General features: G+C 38.6%; 1 protein-coding gene across 4 annotated transcripts in view; it reads right to left on the bottom strand.

Annotated features, from left to right (window-relative positions):
- The window catches only part of arhgef3 (Rho guanine nucleotide exchange factor (GEF) 3), a 64,413-nt gene that overhangs the window by 36,720 nt on the left and 10,452 nt on the right, over positions 1–17,241 (bottom strand). For 2 of the 4 annotated variants that reach the window (XM_051948030.1, XM_051948031.1), the window contains exon 2: positions 6,233–6,294. In XM_051948030.1, coding sequence (XP_051803990.1) covers positions 6,233–6,294 — 62 coding nt within the window. Of the gene's footprint in view, positions 1–3,975; positions 4,363–6,232; positions 6,295–17,241 lie in introns of those variants that run through there. The other 2 variants (XM_022206400.2, XM_051948032.1) reach the window with 1 other exon arrangement.

The raw sequence follows: 17,241 nt of genomic DNA, 5'->3' as shown, positions 1-17,241 counted from the left end.
AGAGGATCTCCACACCATGTAAGGTTGCTCAACTTCCCATAAACGGACTGAAACACGTATCTGTTGTGAGGTATCTTTTCAGAGTAAACGTTAACACTATGATATTATGTGACTGTACCTAATTACTGGTGCCGTTTTGTTTTTTTTGATAGATAATGCAATTATTTTCAGAGTTTTTAAAATCTTCAAACATTATAGTATTCCATAATTGAGCATATCATGAACATGCACTGTAGAAAGTGGAAAACGTTTTTACAACAGGTTGTAACTGTAATTTTTGAATAATTCATTGTAGTTTTACACGTTTTCCCCAAATCACAAATAGGTGTTAATTTACATGCTAACTGTAAATAAACAGGCCTGCAACAATAATAATAAGAGTAATAATGATAATACACATTAAAAGTTTTCATTTAAATTAAAAGGTGTTTGACCATAAGCTGTAGTTCGAATAAAATGTTTAAGAACAGTTTTTAAATGATAAACAATTTTTAAACTACAGATTTTCCTTCTTTTGTTAAAATACAGATAATAGAGTAAAATCACAGAATTAAGTCCTAGTAAGTAAGTAAATTTTATTTATATAGCATCTTTCACAGACAGAGAGCCACAAAGTGCTTCACAGCATGAATAAAAAACAACAATTAAATACACATAAATAGTCAACACTAAAAATGAAATCATAACAGTCCCAAAAACTAAGCAAAAGCTTGAGCAAACAAGAAGGTTTTAAGTTGTGTTTTAAAAGTATCAACAGACACAACTGAGCGGAGAGAGAGCGGGAGATCATTCCAAAGCCTGGGAGCAACAGCCTGGTATGATTGGGCTCCTCTGGTCATAAACCGAGTATGTGGCACCTTTAACAGATTCTGATCCGCAGACCTTAAAGCCCTCGCAGGGGAGTAAGGCTGGAGCAGGTCACAAATATAAGAAGGAGCTTGACCATGCAAGGCCCGAAAGGTTAGAACCAAAATCTTAAAGTTGACTCTATAAGAGACTGGCAGCCAGTGAAGCTCCTTTAAAATGGGAGATATGTGAGTCCGCCTGTTTGTGCGGGTCAAAATTCTCGCTGCAGAGTTTGCACAAGTTGCAGCCTCAAAAGCTCCCTCTTGTTCAGACATGAAAACAAGCTGTTACAGTAGTCTAAATGTGATGAAACAAAAGCATGAATAATGAGCTCTAAATCATTACATGAGACCATTTTCCTGAGTTTAGAGATTTTTCTTAGTTGAAAGAAACAGTTTCTTGTCAGCTGCTTGCAGTGCTGCACTAGAGACATGTCTTTATCAAGGAAAACACCCAGATTTCTAAGACTCGATTTAGCAGACTGCCCTAAGTCACCAAGGTACTGTTTGATCCCTGGAATTGAGACATCAGGGGCGACGACGAGTGTTTCAGTTTTGTCTGCGTTGAGCTGAAGAGAATTTTCACTAAGCCATTGTTTTATTTCTGCCAAACAATGGAAAAAGGAATCAAGCTTCTTTATCTCAGCCGGCTTAAAAGAACAATAGAGCTGGATGTCATCGGCATACAAGTGGTAAGAAACATCCCTGAACATTTGGATGATCTTACCCAGGGGGATCAAGTACAGTAAAAATAAAATAGGGCCCAGGACGGAGCCTTGGGGAACCCCACACAATAGATTCATGGACTCTGATTTTATCTGGTTTGTTGACACACAAAAACTACGTCCAGACAAATATGAGGTAAACCACTGGAGAACCGACCTAATTTACATACTGACTGTAAAAAAACAGGCTAAAAGTGAACATATACTCTACCCACATCAAAAACCTGTATTTTTAAAAATGGCAAATGTGTTACTGTAAAATTACACTTTTCTTCAATTTTAAGGCCACTATTTTACAAATATTTGCCATATTATTATTTTATTTATTTATTTATTTTTACAATTTTTCAAGATTTTGCTCCAATTTTAACGTATTTTCTCTGGCACTCCAGATTCTCACAGTTGTCTTTACAGATTTTCTTTTTTACACCATAGCTTTGTTTAATTAAGATTTTCAGCCTAGATGAAGACCAATCTCAGTCCCTATGACGTTCAAAAGTCTTTAATGCCACGTGGGTAGACTATGTAGACACCACCATTTAACTAAAGGAGTTAAAGTTGCTCTGTATTAATTACAGTTGACCTACACTACCGTTCAAAAGTTTGTGGTCACCCAGGCAATTTCATATTTTCCATGAAAACTTACACTTTTATTCATGTGCTAACATAATTGCACAGTGACTCATTTAATGTTGTCTTCACTGAAAAAAGTACTTTACTTTCATAAATAAAGACAATTCTAAGTGACCCCACGGCAGTGCATATATATAAGCTGTAATTTTTTGTATGGGAGCACAGAGCAGTTGTCTACGCTAACACCATCACTACCTTTTTTCCAACGTCTTACATCCATTCCATTCAGCATCACATTTGAGATGTTTGTTTTTAATGTTTAAAATGGGTGGGAAGCACCTAATTTAGCAGAAGTCTTACATCATCTTGTCCCACTCAAATCAGATAACATTTATTTTTGATTTTCTGACTTTACTAACTGGTGAAGTATGTAATATACAGACATGTCAAAATTTATTGGTACCCTTCTATAATTTTCTATGAACCAACTACAACCAGTGTCTTGTTTCACATTTAAAGGATGCTTGTGGTATATTTCAGCCTGCTGTCTGTGTGTGTCACTCTGCACTTCTGTTTTACAGATTCTGGGGAAAAAGCATAATCTCCATGCAGCTTCCAAAAATACAGATTTCTAAAAACATTCTTTGTTTTATGAATGATTTGTCTCCAGTCTGCCTGAAAGAAAACACAGAAATTAGCTGCTAGGAACATACATGTTGCTAAATCACTCCAGCCACTTTACGGTCATCTGCGATGCATGTCTGGATGCTGCACGAGTTTTATCAGGAGAAATATCCAAAAGACTTTCCCTCGTCGCAGCTTTTACTGACATTATGGAGGGCTGAGCATTAATTTTAAGTTATTTCTTTTAGCTGACTTTGGAGAGATGAAACACCATCTCTAGGATGTTCTTCGGAGCTGCAGAGTCATTAGTTGCAGTAACTCTCCTTCAAGTCTGACACCAACAGGTTCAACTCTTCTTCCGTCGCCAGCAGTAGAATTCAGCACAAATGCAGTCAACTGGATGTCAGTTTAATGTGGCTAATTTCTGTGTTTCTTTTGAGTTGGATACAAATCTGTTTTATTTTAGAAAGATGCAGGGAGCTCACACTTTGAATTAGAGGTGGGTGGACAATGACCATAGGGGGAAATGTTTTCGCATTCATCATTACAAAAGCAACTCTGTGCAAAAAATGTAATGTAAAAATGCCTCTTTAAAGAGCATTTCCTGTTTCAGTGAAGTATTGCACAAATATTGACCGAACTGTCAAAAATAAACATTGTTAAAGGAGGTTATCCCTCACATTGGGATTTTCATCGGCACCCAGATTCTTTCTTGACCCACAGAAAACTTACCCAGGAATTAGTCTGATTCTTAGACCCTGTGAGCATTTACAGCCCCATCTTCATTCCAGATGTGGATGACCATAAACAGTACCTTTGTTCTAAACCTGCCAACTTCTGAAAACGCTAGTCTGGAGTCTTGGTATCAGCGATATTGGTCCTGTATTTACTTGGGATCTGATTGACACCAAATCTCGCAGTATCACACACCACTACTTTTAAATGTGCCACTTATCCAACATCTCCCCAAAATCAAAGATCAAAGAAAAAGTCCAGAAACTGAAGACATGTTTGTGGATCAGAAGTGTTTCTCCTATGAAGACTTTGATAGTTTAACTACATTTTGCATTTAACATTATGTTTAACTTCGTTCACACCTCAAACCTCGAGCATGATGGAGGTCCTGCTGGTTTATGTTTAAACTGAAAAAAATGTGAATCTGTTCATTGCCGAAATGCATGCTGGGATACATTGAGTATCAAACTCACCCGATAGTAAACAAACAGACAGCAGCCCATCATGAAGACCAACTCTGCTCCTCAAACACAAGCTTCAATGAATTCTCTCTGCTGCTCCTCTTCTTTCTTCTCCTGTTCCTCCAGGACACTTTCACCCCAAAGTCACATCAGTTCTCCTTTCTCCTCCTCACATGCCAGACAACATCTCCTCTCTTCCTCTCACCTCCTTCACAGTCACATTGCTTCCACCTCCTTCTTTCTCCTTTAACCTTCACACTTTGCTCTCCTCCTTCTCTTGCAGCTTGTTCCTCCAGCTTGTTCTTCACCTCCTCAGCCTCAGTCTGAGCCTCCTGAGCTTCACCACCTCCCTGAGTGGATCTACAGACCCTCAGGAACAGGAACCCTTCACAATGTGTGCGTCCACTCAGTTCCCATTGGACAAACAGGACGTGACGGTCGTCAGGGGAAACACGCCGTCTATAATTAGGAGCTACAGGAGACACGGCGACACCGGCGGTACAAACACCGACACAAATAACTCCGATTTACAAGAGTCACGCCAAGTAAACAAAATGTCCAACAATAGTGTTTGAGATGTAATGGATTTGTTGTTGTCAGAAAATGCTGCTGCACTGAAATACTTGACAAAAAATTCCTTTAAATGTCAACCATCTTTATGTTCATGTGCATCATATACTGTAAAACCCAATCAGTGTTTTAACCCTCTGAGCCTCAGAATAGCTGACTGTTTTCTGCTCCTGTCCCATTTTTACTCACTGCAGGCTCATTTTAGTGCAAACGTAATAAAATCCTGCACCTCTATGGAGCATAACATCTTCCTGTAGAATGACACACTTATGATGCCATAAACAATTCAAAAAAAAAAAAAAAGTCTTGTAGTAGTGGTAGTATCTTTTTTTTTAACAAACTGGAGTCATCACTCAAATAAGTAAATAATCTAGGCTGGAGGACTCTCAGTCAGTATTGAAGCCATTACAGCAACTCACCGAGCTCAGCTGTTCATTCAGCAAGATGCAAAATCCTCATAAACCACCTCTGGATCTCAAACTGACCTCAGTCAATAGCTGGGCTAGCTTTTAGTATTTCTAGGGTAGTCACTAGTATTACTGGGCTAGCTCTTAGCATTTCTAGGCTAGTCACTAGCACTATTGTGCTCACTCTTAGCATTTCTAGGGTACTCAATGGTATTACTGAGCTAGCTCTTAGCATTTCTAGCATTACTGTGCTAACTCTTAGCATTTCTAGGCTAGTCATTAGCACCGCATGCTTGCATCCAGCATTCTTCAGGTACCAGCTACCACTCTCTGATGACTAGAATTTCTTAGCTATTAATTAGCATCTCTGTGCTATGCAGTGGCATTTATAGGAAAGTGATGAGTTTTTCTAGGCTAATCACTAGCACCCCTCAGCTTGCCTTTGATAGTGAGTAGCATTTTTGAGCTAGCAGCTAGCATTTCTAGGCTAGCAGGTACCATTTCCTTATTGACTAGCATTTCTAAGATAGCAAGGAGTATTCCTGGGCTAGCAACTAATATGAGTAGTATTCTTAAATTAATAAATGGCATTAATAAGAGAGTGGCAAACATCCTTGGAGCAATGAGCAATTAGCATTTCTAAGCCTACAAGTACTAGCATTAGTGACTATGATCTCTAGTGAGTTTCATTTCTGAGTTCGCAACAAGCATTCCCAAGCTAGGAACTAGCATTCCTAGATTTGTTATTAACATCCACCTCTTCACTAGCATTCCTAGGATAATGACCAGCATTCCTTTATTAGTCAGTAATATCTATCTAGTCACTAGCATTCCTAAGTGCTAGTCTGGCTTTGGAAATTGTCCATATCAGTATATAGCCTACTTCTTTCTACTCATTTTCAGACCTATTGTATTTTTTGACCTGGATATTAATTAAGTTTTTCAAATAAACTAAATTGAGTATTTGCTGTTCACATTTTCTTATCATTTCACTGGATACTCTTTAGTTTCCTTCTTATTATTTGTTACATGCTTGAAAAAAACATCTATTCTGTCCTGGTCACCAACATGTCTGGGTTAGTAAGCATGATTCTGAGTCAGCCACATCAGTAAGGAACATTAAAGAGAATTTAACACACTGTTTATAAGTTGACATGCACATTGTTGTTTTTCCACATCAGATTTTTTTTTAATAAGAGTTTTGGCACATTGTGCATCCTCTTCTAATGGAGTCCCATCACAGCAGCTGAGATGCAGTGAATGACAGAAATCAGTTCATAGTTGGTTCTTACCCCTCTGAGGGACCAGCCGTCTGCAGAGAAGAGAGGAGGAGCTTTTCTTCTGCAGCATCGACCTTAGGCAGAAATAAAATAGAAAATAGAAATAAAATGAGATAAAAAATAGTTAAAAATCAATTTGATGTAGAAATGTTGTCACCTTGTGTAATACTGTCATATGCAAACAGGCAAAGGATATGTACAAAGACAGGAGCTATGTGCAAAATATTTATAGATATTGCAGGTGAGTCAGTGATTTAGTATCCTGATGTCCTGTAGATAGAAACTCCTGTGGAAAGAAACTGTTTTTTACCAGGTAAGATCAGTTGAGAACAATTTTTCATTTACAATGATTTTTAGTCTGGTGGTCACATTCACACTCATGTAATGTCTACAGTGTGAACAGTGGGTGTTTAAAACAAATGTGGTTGATTAAACTTTTCTTTACTTTTACTCTAAATCGAAGTTTTAAATGAGCATTTTTTTTTTTAACTTTACGTTTTCTATTTCTAACATCTTAATTGTATATTTTCTTTGCTAATTTATGGATTTCATGAAGACTTAAATATGTGTAAACACACACAGTATTTATATGCAGTCTTAAATTCTCAACTGTAGTTAAATAAAGATTACTTTGCAGTGAACAAATAGTTTGTTACTTGTACACTGAAGCAGACGTGTCTCCACTTTCACTTGAGTTGGAGCAGAGCTCCACCAGCTGCTTTCTTCTGGTCAGTGCACCCTGAACAAACCCTGAACCAGACTCCCAAACAGCTGCTACTCGAGAATTTGGAGCGATTATAAAGTAGCTTGGATAAATTACATTAAAAAGATCAAATTATCACATAGTAAATGATATGGTATATATGGATTAAAGAACACAATAAATTGACCAAAATCAAACACCAACAGCTGTCCTCCAGCCAGAGCTGCTGCAGAGAAAGGAAACAGGCAACAGAGCGCTGAAAAAGTGATGGATGAATATGCCAAACCTGCACAAGTCTGCTGGAAAAATATTCATTTCTATAATTTATACTGTTACTACACTTGAAAATTAATCTGACAGAGCTATAAAAGAGTAAACTGTAAAATAGTTTCATCTCAAGATTTTCTTTGACGAACTGCAGAAGAAACAGAAAGTCAAAGACATAATGTCACCATGAAACATTTAGAATGAAAAAAACAACAAGCACATTCAAGAACACAGAAATATGGAACATTTTCCAGTGAAATACTAACGGATGCACAATTTCAAACTCAGCAAACTGCAAGAATAATGGCAAATATCTAAAATACTGATAGTTTTTAGCAGATTTAACAAAAAACAGACACACAAAAAGTCGAATTTTACAGTCGAACAAAGAATGTCAAAGAAGGAATTATTATTATTTTGCTAAAACACATTTTTGATGTGGACATTGCTTATGTTTTTTTAATCAATTTTTAATTTTTATTATTAATACTTTTTCTGTGATTTCACTTGGCAATTGCTGCAATTTACAAAACAGGATAAATCTCTAAAACAAGTCAAAAAGACTTTTCATTTTTCAATACTTAATATACATAACTTTTCTTTCAAATAACAGCAGCTATCTATAAAAAATATGGATGTTTTTGTTGATTTAATTACAGTAAAAACCCTGTAATTTTATGGTCAAAACAAACAAACAAAAAATATCATTTAAAGAAATGCAGAGTTCTGATGTGGACTTTTTTTTATACAGCTGTGAAGTGTGTGTGTGTGTTTCTGCTTTTTTAAAACTTTTTTTACGGTTAATGTAGATTAATACAGTTTTCTGTGACTTTGTTGGGTATTATTTGCAATTTAACTAAAAAATTGTTCAGGACATTACAGTTCAAAACTGCATTTTTTTTCATGGTTGCTCTGCTTGTTGTGAACAGACTCAGCAGTGCTGATCTGTTTCCTTCCTCTTTCACCTCAGGAAACACCAACAATCTCCACAGTCCAGTTTCCAGCTTTACTTCTATCAGGTGACGGCATCTGGAGCCGTGACTGAGAGGTTCTTACAGCTAAGCACTGTGGGCCTGTTGTCTTTAATGTTTTTATGATGTCTGAGCTCTTTTTAGTAAAAATAGAGGTTGAAATAAATTGGTCAAAACCATAATGTTGACATCAAAAATTTAATTTCTACTGATAGCAATTTGCTCTTTTGCAACATCTGACTGCAAAATGATGCAATTATACTGTATTTAAATCAGCAAAAAAAAAGAGAGAGAGATATTTTGCATTATTTGAAAGAAAGAATGTATATACAGTACCGGTCAAAAGTTTAATTATTCTATTTTTTTTATTGAAATTCAAGTAGTTCAAGTCCAATGAAGAGCCTGAAATGGTCCAAAGGTAAGTGGTGAACTGCCAGAGGTTAAAAAAAGGTAAAGTTACCCAAAAGTGAAAAATAATGTACATCTCAGAATTGTACAAAAAGGGAACAGAAATGTGTTAACAACTTAAAGCTGTTCTGCAGCAATGGAGGTTGATCACACCTTGAAAGTTGGTGCTACCAAATCCTACAGGAGTCCCAACTCTTCTAGATTCCTTCCAACCCCCTCTGTCTGCATAAAGTAGTGCTGGAACACATCGTGGAACCCTCCAGAACATTATTAGAACAGTATATTGTACTGAAGAAAGTAGTGTGTTGTTATAAAAATGGAGAGAAAAAGACAATTAACAATAGAAGAGAGACAGACCATCAGAACATTTAAAAATGCAGGTCTTTCCTACAGAGAAACTGTAAAGAAAGTCCAGGTGTCAGTGAGTCCAGGTTTCTTCACATCAAAACGCTCAGAAACTGGAAGAAACTCTGACAGGAAGAGATCTGGAAGACCCAAAACCACTACAGAACCAGAAGACAAGTTTGTGAGAGTCAACAGCTTGGAGATAGGAGCTCACAGGACAACAGCTTCAATCAGCTTCATAGTGGTCGTAGTAAGAAGTCTCAGTTTAACTGTGGAGAGAAGACTTGGAGCTGCAGGTTTGACAGGTGGAGCTGCAGCAAGAAGGTCATTGCTAGACGTCAGGATCAGAAAAAGAGGCTTGCCTGGACCATGAAACATCACCAGTGGACTACTGAAGACTGGAAGAAGGTACTATGGACTGATGGATCAAAATTTAAATCTTTGGTTCATCAGCAGGATTTTTTTACGCTGTCCAGTAGGAGAAAGGATGGTTCTTCAGTGTGGAACATCAAATGTCAAACATGGAGGAGGAAGCGTGATGGTCTGGGGGTCGGTTCTTGTACAGAGTGAGAGGAACCCTGAACCTAAACGGCTACCACAGCATTCTGCAGCTCCATGCAGAACCCTCTGATATGTTCTAGTTGGTTCGGGGTTCATCCTACAACAGATAATGAGCCAGAACATAAGAACCAGAACTACTTTAGAAAAAAAGAACCAGATGGTGAGTTTAAAAACATGGAGTAGCCGGCAGTCTGCAGACTTAAACCCCATGGAGCTGGTTTAGATGAACTGGACAGAAGAGTGAAAGCAAAGAACCTACAAGAACCACATATTTATGGGAACTTCTGCAGCAGAGAAGGAACAACTTTCTGAAGAATATTTGATTTCCATTATGGAAAGAATGAGTGTGTTCAGCTGTTATATCTGCCAAAGGAGGTACTTTGATGAGTCTAAAGTTTAGAATACATTTTGGTTTTGATTTTTTTTTTAACTTCATTTGTTTATTTGTCCTATGCTTTCATTTAAGAAAACAATGAGACATCAACATGCAGAATTTCCAATAAAAAACTGGAAAAATGGTGGTGTACTAAAACTTTTAACCAGTAGTGTACATTAAAGATAAAAAAAAAAGAATATTTTTGTAAAGTGTTATTTTACAGATGTTACTTGTTTTGTTAAATTACAGATAATGTATTAAAATCTCATAAAATAAGTACTCATTCAAAGTGGACTGAAAACAAACATAAAAACGAACAAACACAACGTATGACCATAAAATTAAACTATTTTACTATGTTTAAAGCGGTCAAAAATTATTTTTCTACAGATATTTGCCATCACTTATGCCGTTTTTGAGCAGAACAGTATTTCACTGATTTTTATGTAAAGTTTCTGCCACACTTGCTGCAAGATTTTCACCTTTTTTTTTATTGATTATGTTTTTACAGTGAACCCCAATATTTAGAGCATACATTTCTGAATGTTAACATTATTTTTTAAAGCATCCTCACTTCACCTTTAATTCCTAAAGTTTTTTGCGTTTCTGTAGGTGATCGCTCTAAACAGCAGCAGCTGTATCTCATCCTCAGCTCTGATGTCAGTGGGTTTGGTTCAAGCCATAAAATCACCAAACAAAGGCCAAAGGAAAATTTGCATAACATCTGCCAGCAGGAAAACAAGAAACAGCTGCACAACAAGCAGCTGGATTCATCCACAGTGCATTATGGGAAATGGTGTTTGCTCACAGTTTTTCTCTTCTTATTGGGCTGGATTGTATTGTACGATAATTTGATACCACTATACAGAGACGTGCACAAAAAAACTAAAGAAGAAGATCTGAGTTTGAGTCACAATTTGCTGCTAACAGATACTAACTTGACGTCAACAAACGTGTTCATGTTTCTATCTGATCAAAGCTGTGTAAACGTGTGTGTGTGTGTGTGTTTGTGTGTGTGTGTGTATGTGTGCCCATGTTTTTGCTACATTGTGGGGACCAAATGTCCCCACAACTGTAGGAAAACCGAAAACTATGTCACTTGTGGGGACCTCATTTCGGTCCCCACAAGTTTAAACAGTGTTTTCTTGGCCATGTTGTTGTTACTGAAAAAAGTAAAAGTGCAAAAACGTTTCTTGAGGGTTAGCCATTGTTTTGGTTAGGGTTAGGGTTAGGGGTTAGGGGTTAGATATGAATGGGAGTCAATGGTAAGTCCCCACAATGATAGCAAGACACACACACACACGTGTGTGTGTGTGTGTGTGTGTGTGTGTGTGTGTGTGTGTGTGTGTGTGTGTGTGTGTGTGTGTGTGTGTGTGTGTGTGTGTGACTCATTCATTCCTGGGAGTTGTGCTATTTTCCAGCAGAACAAATCATCCCACCCTACTTGTACTCACACTAACACGTTGTGTTTCCAGAGGACATTACAGCGACTGACGTTCATTTCCTTGTTACTGACTCGAACCCTCTCGGTGACCCTCATACTGAACTGGATCTACGTGAACATATATCCACACACAGGGCTGTGTTTGGCTGCAGGCTGCCTCACTCTCTCTGCTCTTGTTCAATCTTTTCATCCCTCATCTGTTTTCAATATCTCTCTCTTTCTCAGCAAACATCCAGTTTTAAGACTCAAACAAGGTGCTCAGAAAGAAGCAAACTGTGGTGAAACTAACTCTGACTCTTAGGAGACATTTTAAAGATTTTTTAAAGATTCTCTGAAAACATTACATATTTATCTGACTGTCAACAACCCCCATTAAAATCACCCAAACAAATGAGTTGATCCTCAGGCTTGATGTGCAGTTTCTGGGCGCTTTTTGGTCCTGTCACATTTTTATTTACTGTGGGCTCGTTTCTCACAGTAATATACACTCACCAGCCACTTTATTAGGGACACCTGTTCCATTGCTTGTCAACACAAATATCTTTTCAGCCAATCACATGGCAGCAACTCAACGCATTTAAGCATGTAGACGTGGTCAAGACAAGGGACTTTGAACATGGCATAGTTGCTGGTGCCAGACGGGCTGGTCTGAGTGTTTCACAAACTGCTGATCTACTGGGATTTTCACACACAACCATCTGTAGGGTTTACAGAGAATGGTCTGAAAAAGAGAAAATATCCAGTGAGCAGCAGTTGTGTGAATGAAAATGCCTTGTTGATGAGAGGTCAGAGGAGAATGGGTAGACTGACAACAGTAAGTCAAATAACCACTGGTTACAACCAAGGAATGAAGAATATCATCTCTGAACCACAACACCTCCAACCCTAAAGAAGATGTCCTACAGCAGCAGAAGACCACACCAGGTGCCACTCCTGTCAGCTCAGAACAGGAAACTGAGGCTACAATTCACCCAGACTCACTAAAACTAGACAATAGAAGACTGAAAACCATTGCCTGGTCTGATGAGTCTCCATTTCAGCTGCAGCATTCAGATTGCCAGAATTTGGTGTAAACAACATGAAAGCATGAATCCATCCTGCCTTGTATCAACGAATCAGGCACCATCAGGTGGTGTAATGGTGTGGGGGATATTTTCTTGGCTCACTTTGGGCCCTTTAGTACCAACTGATCATAGTTTAAATGTCTCAGTCTACCTGAGTATTGCTGCTAACCATGTCCCCCCCTTTACGATCACAGTGGACCATCTTCTGATGGCTCCTTCCAGCAGATGAATGCACCATGCCACAAAGCTCACATCATCTCAAGCCGGTTTCTTGAACATGGCAATGAGTTCACTAGACTCCAATGTCCTCCACAGTCACCAGATCTCAATCCAGTAGAACCTTTGGGATGTGGTGGAACGGGAAATTAACATCATGGATGTTCAGCCGACAAATCTGCAGCAACTGCATGATGTTATCATGTCAATATGGGCCAAAACCTCTGAGGAATGTTTCCAACACCTTGTTGAAAGTATGCCACAAAGAATTAAGGCAGCTCTGAAGGTGAAAGGGGTCCAATCTTTTACCAGCAAGGTGTATCTAATAAAGTGGCCAGTGAGTGTATATCCTCAGTCTTAAGATCTGAACCTGAAACTTGTCCTGACAAGGACACAAACACACTCGTGTCCTGAGCAGACAGGTACAGGGTCAGTCCCCACCATCAAAACAAATTTGTACAGTTGTACAAACGCAAATAATATGATCTTCTAAATGGACCATAAAAACACTGTGTTGTTAGGCAGGTGGAATGAAGTCATTTCCTGCTGCAGAAAAAGCTGGACATGGTGTGAGGGCATCATTCAGGAAACAGCAGAGGAAATGCTGCTCCGCCTGTCAGCTGAAACTATCTCCAACAAGCAGCTGATCTCAGCTCAAACTTCAACCCACTCTTCAGAAGCCACGTGAAGAGACTGTAACTCATTTTATACCATTTTGTTTCATTTTGGGGAACATGATGCGCAGATCTGATAGCTAGCTTAGCTTAGCATAAAGACTGCAAACAGCCTGGCTCTGTCCAAAGCTTTAAAATTTGCCTAACAGCACCTGTGCCAGATTAATTCTTAGTGAAAAATAGTTATTTACCTTTCCCCATTCAAAGCTTTATGGGAGAGTGGCAAATAGAAAACCAGTAGTTCAAAAATATTATTTCAGATCTCGACTATAGTTCATCACAAGGCATGAAGTCAACCTGAAGAAGCTTCTGTGGTTTGATGAGACAAAAAACGGAGCCTTTTGGTCATCAGACTAGACATTCTATTCAGTGGGTACTAAACACTGCACATCATATTTTTTTATTTTTTTCGAAAAGAAGACAAGACGGTGTGCTCAGTTTTTTTGATTTTCTTGGAGGAAAAGACCGTTGCTACCGTTGCTCAATGGAGTTCTACCTGCAGAGCAACGGAGCCAACGGATATCGTTTCGTCCAACAGGAGCCTCTGATCTCACTGAGTTCTTTGAAATTGCCGGAATGACACATAATATTCTGGAGGAATTACTACATAAGAGACGTAGAGGGAGATGAGCTGGAGTTAAAAGGAACAAGAGGAAGGAGGAGATAGTTTGGAGAGAGGCTTATAGACCGGTTCTTCTGTCTGTTATCATGGAAATGTTGGCTCTATGGGTGATCAGATGGAGGAACTGGAGACACTCATCAGGAACCAAAGATTCTACCAGGAAAGCAGCCTCATGTTTACACAGAAACATGGCAGAAAGACTGTATTACCGAGAATAACACCAGAGTCAGAGGCTTCCAGACTATACGGGCAGTAAGAGGAGAGGTGGAGGACTTGGTCTGATGGTGGAACCCTGCTGTACCACGATACCATCAGAGAACAGATCTGTAGCAGGACACTGAACTGTTAGCAGTTAGTCTGAGATCATACTATCTGCCACGGGACTTCACTGTGATTGTCACCATTGTTGTTTACATTCCTCTTACTGCACACGCTCAGACTGGAGAGACCAGGTCCACCATCTCCTCCACCCTCCTCCTCCAAACCAGACTTCTGTCTTCATCCTCTCCAGCCTGTCCTTCCCCTACCAGCTCTGGGACCCCCATCAGCTCAGTCCCATCTCACCTCACTCCTTCTCTGCTCTCTGTTGTCTTGGTTTGTCTATATTAAAATGCTGCTGTTGCAAATCAATTTCCTATTAAGGATCAATAAAGTATATATTCTATTCTATCACAAACACGCCATTCCCACCATGAAGCATGGCGGTGGCAGCATCATGGTATGGGGCTACTTCTCAGCAGCAGGAATAAATGCTGCAGAACAACCCGATTCAGTCAGCAGGAGATCTGAAATTTGTTTTACAGCCAGACTGATTCAAAGCATACAGGAAAACCACACAATAGTTTACAGACAACAAGGTGGATGTTCTGGAGGGGCCGAGTCAGAACCCAGATCTCCAAATGAAAGCTTGCTGTAATCAAACATCCAAAAGTAGCACAATAGTCCAACATTTTGTTTGCAAAATGCTGCTTTGATCAGGTTTTCAATGTTTTGGTGACACTGGAACTGATCAGCACTGTAAATCACCACACACACTCATGCACCAAAACGCCTCATTGAACCGGCGGAGCGGCATACTGCAGTGGAAACGAGGTGATTAGACGAGGAAACAAAGCAGCAGAACAAACATCAGCTGAACAATATCGTCATTGTCCATCGGCAGCAGCAGAACCACATTCCTTCACAGATGGAGACACCTCACAGCCACAAAACCTGTCTGCCTTCACACTCGGCCTGCATCACAGCAGCTTCCAACAGAAAAATGCTCAATTTCAGTTTACTGCCAGCAACAAAATACGTAAAAAACAAAACAATACAGGAATATTGTAATGTTAAAAAAAATGCAAAAAGACAAAAAAAACTCAAACAGTGCAAATATCTGTGAAGTATTGATTCATTTTATGTCAACAGACATTCAAGAACGATTCACTATTTATGAAAACACAGACTTTTGTTTCGTTTTCCCCAGTTTTTTTTATAGTCAACATGTAAGTTAATTATTTTTTCTATGATTTTACTAGATGCTACCTGTAATTTAACAAAACAGGGAGATCTAATAAATAACAGTTAATAAAATTGTGTTCCATTTTTCAGTCCATAACATACATAATTATTCTTTCAAATATCAGCAAATATTGACATTTTTTCCCAATTTAGAAAAGTAAAAATTTTGAATTTTTCCACCTAAACAATTCAAAGTTTTGTGCTGTTTTCTTTAGGTTAACATGTAAAGTAATATTTCTTTTCTTTAATTTTACTAGTTATTATCTGTCACTTAATGAAACAAGAAAGATCAATTAAATAACAGTACATTGTTTAAAAAACAGTTTTATACTCTTTTTTCTACCTTTTTCTGTTAATTGTCACTAATTGTTTATAGTCATATGAATATTTTTACATGATTTAAATTTAGCAACATCATTTATTAAATAAAAAGGAAATATTTACAAATGCATTCCTCATTTATGTAAATGTGTTCTTTCTGTGACAAAAAAATGTACATTTTCTTAAAAGATTACATTTTGAGGTTGTTTCTAGTTGTAGTTTTGTTCTGTTATTTTACATTAGACATATAAATTCAGTCTAATTTGTTTTATAATTTTATCAATATTATAATCGTATTTTCAAAAAATGAGTCAAATGCCTGTACAGTTGCATGCTCAATGACTCAACCCCCCTGACACTTCTGACATTCTGGCAAAATGAGCAACATTTCAACTGCAGGCGACTAAATCATATGTGGTGAACACTTAGTTTATTGAAATATCAATCAAGATTTTAAAAAAATCCATCCAAAATTTCTACTTTTTACAAGAAGCAGGTTGCAAAATGATTCAACCTCTTGTAAACAATGCTAGGTAGGTACGGATAACTGCAGTACAACTCTAATGCCATCCACCTGTATGTCTGCATCTGGAAGTGAATTCAACAGTGACACATGTTAAACACTGAGTAATACTCATGTCTATAAAATGGAACACTTTGTCAATACTCCCCATACGCCTCTAGCAGCACCATGGTCCAGACCAGGGAGATGTCCCTGAAGTTTAGAGAGGAGATAGTTGCTTTGCACAAGAAAGACAATGGGTCCAAGAAGATCTCCAAGCTCTAGAATGTTCCCACTGTTGGAAGCATCATTGGTAAGTTCAAAGCCACTGGTACTGTGGCTACACTACATGGTCAAAAAAAGAAGCTGTCGGTGAGAACATCAAGATTCCTGCAGAGACAGATGGACAAGGACCCTAGGCTGAAGACGCGGCCTCATAGGACACGAAGATACAGCCTCATAGGGCCTGAAGATACGGCCTCATAGGACCTGAAGATACAGCATCATAGGACGTGAAGATACAGCCTCATAGGACGTGAAGATACAGCCTCATAGGACCTGAAGACACAGCCTCACAGGACGTGAAGATACAGCCTCATAGGACCTGAAGACACAGCCTCATAGCTGAAGATACAGCCTCATAGGACCTGAAGATACAGCCTCATAGCTGAAGATACAGCCTCATAGGACCTGAAGATACGGCCTCATAGGACCTGAAGACACAGCCTCATAGCTGAAGATACAGCCTCATAGGACCTGAAGATACAGCCTCATAGCTGAAGATACGGCCTCATAGGACCTGAAGATACGGCCTCATAGGACCTGAAGATACAGCCTCATAGGACCTGAAGATACAGCCTCATAGGACCTGAAGATACGGCCTCATAGGACCTGAAGATACAGCCTCATAGGACCTGAAGATACAGCCTCATAGGACCTGAAGATACAGCCTCATAGAACCTGAAGATACAGCCTCATAGGGGGATCATTCTGCAACCTGCTTTTTGTATAAAAAAAAAAGTGTAAGTTTTGGATGGATTATGA

Source organism: Acanthochromis polyacanthus, chromosome 5 (assembly GCF_021347895.1).
Source record: "Acanthochromis polyacanthus isolate Apoly-LR-REF ecotype Palm Island chromosome 5, KAUST_Apoly_ChrSc, whole genome shotgun sequence".
Classification (NCBI taxonomy): Eukaryota; Metazoa; Chordata; class Actinopteri; family Pomacentridae; genus Acanthochromis; species Acanthochromis polyacanthus.
Note: the sequence above shows the minus strand (reverse complement) of the source record. Positions and strands in the feature narration are given on the sequence as shown.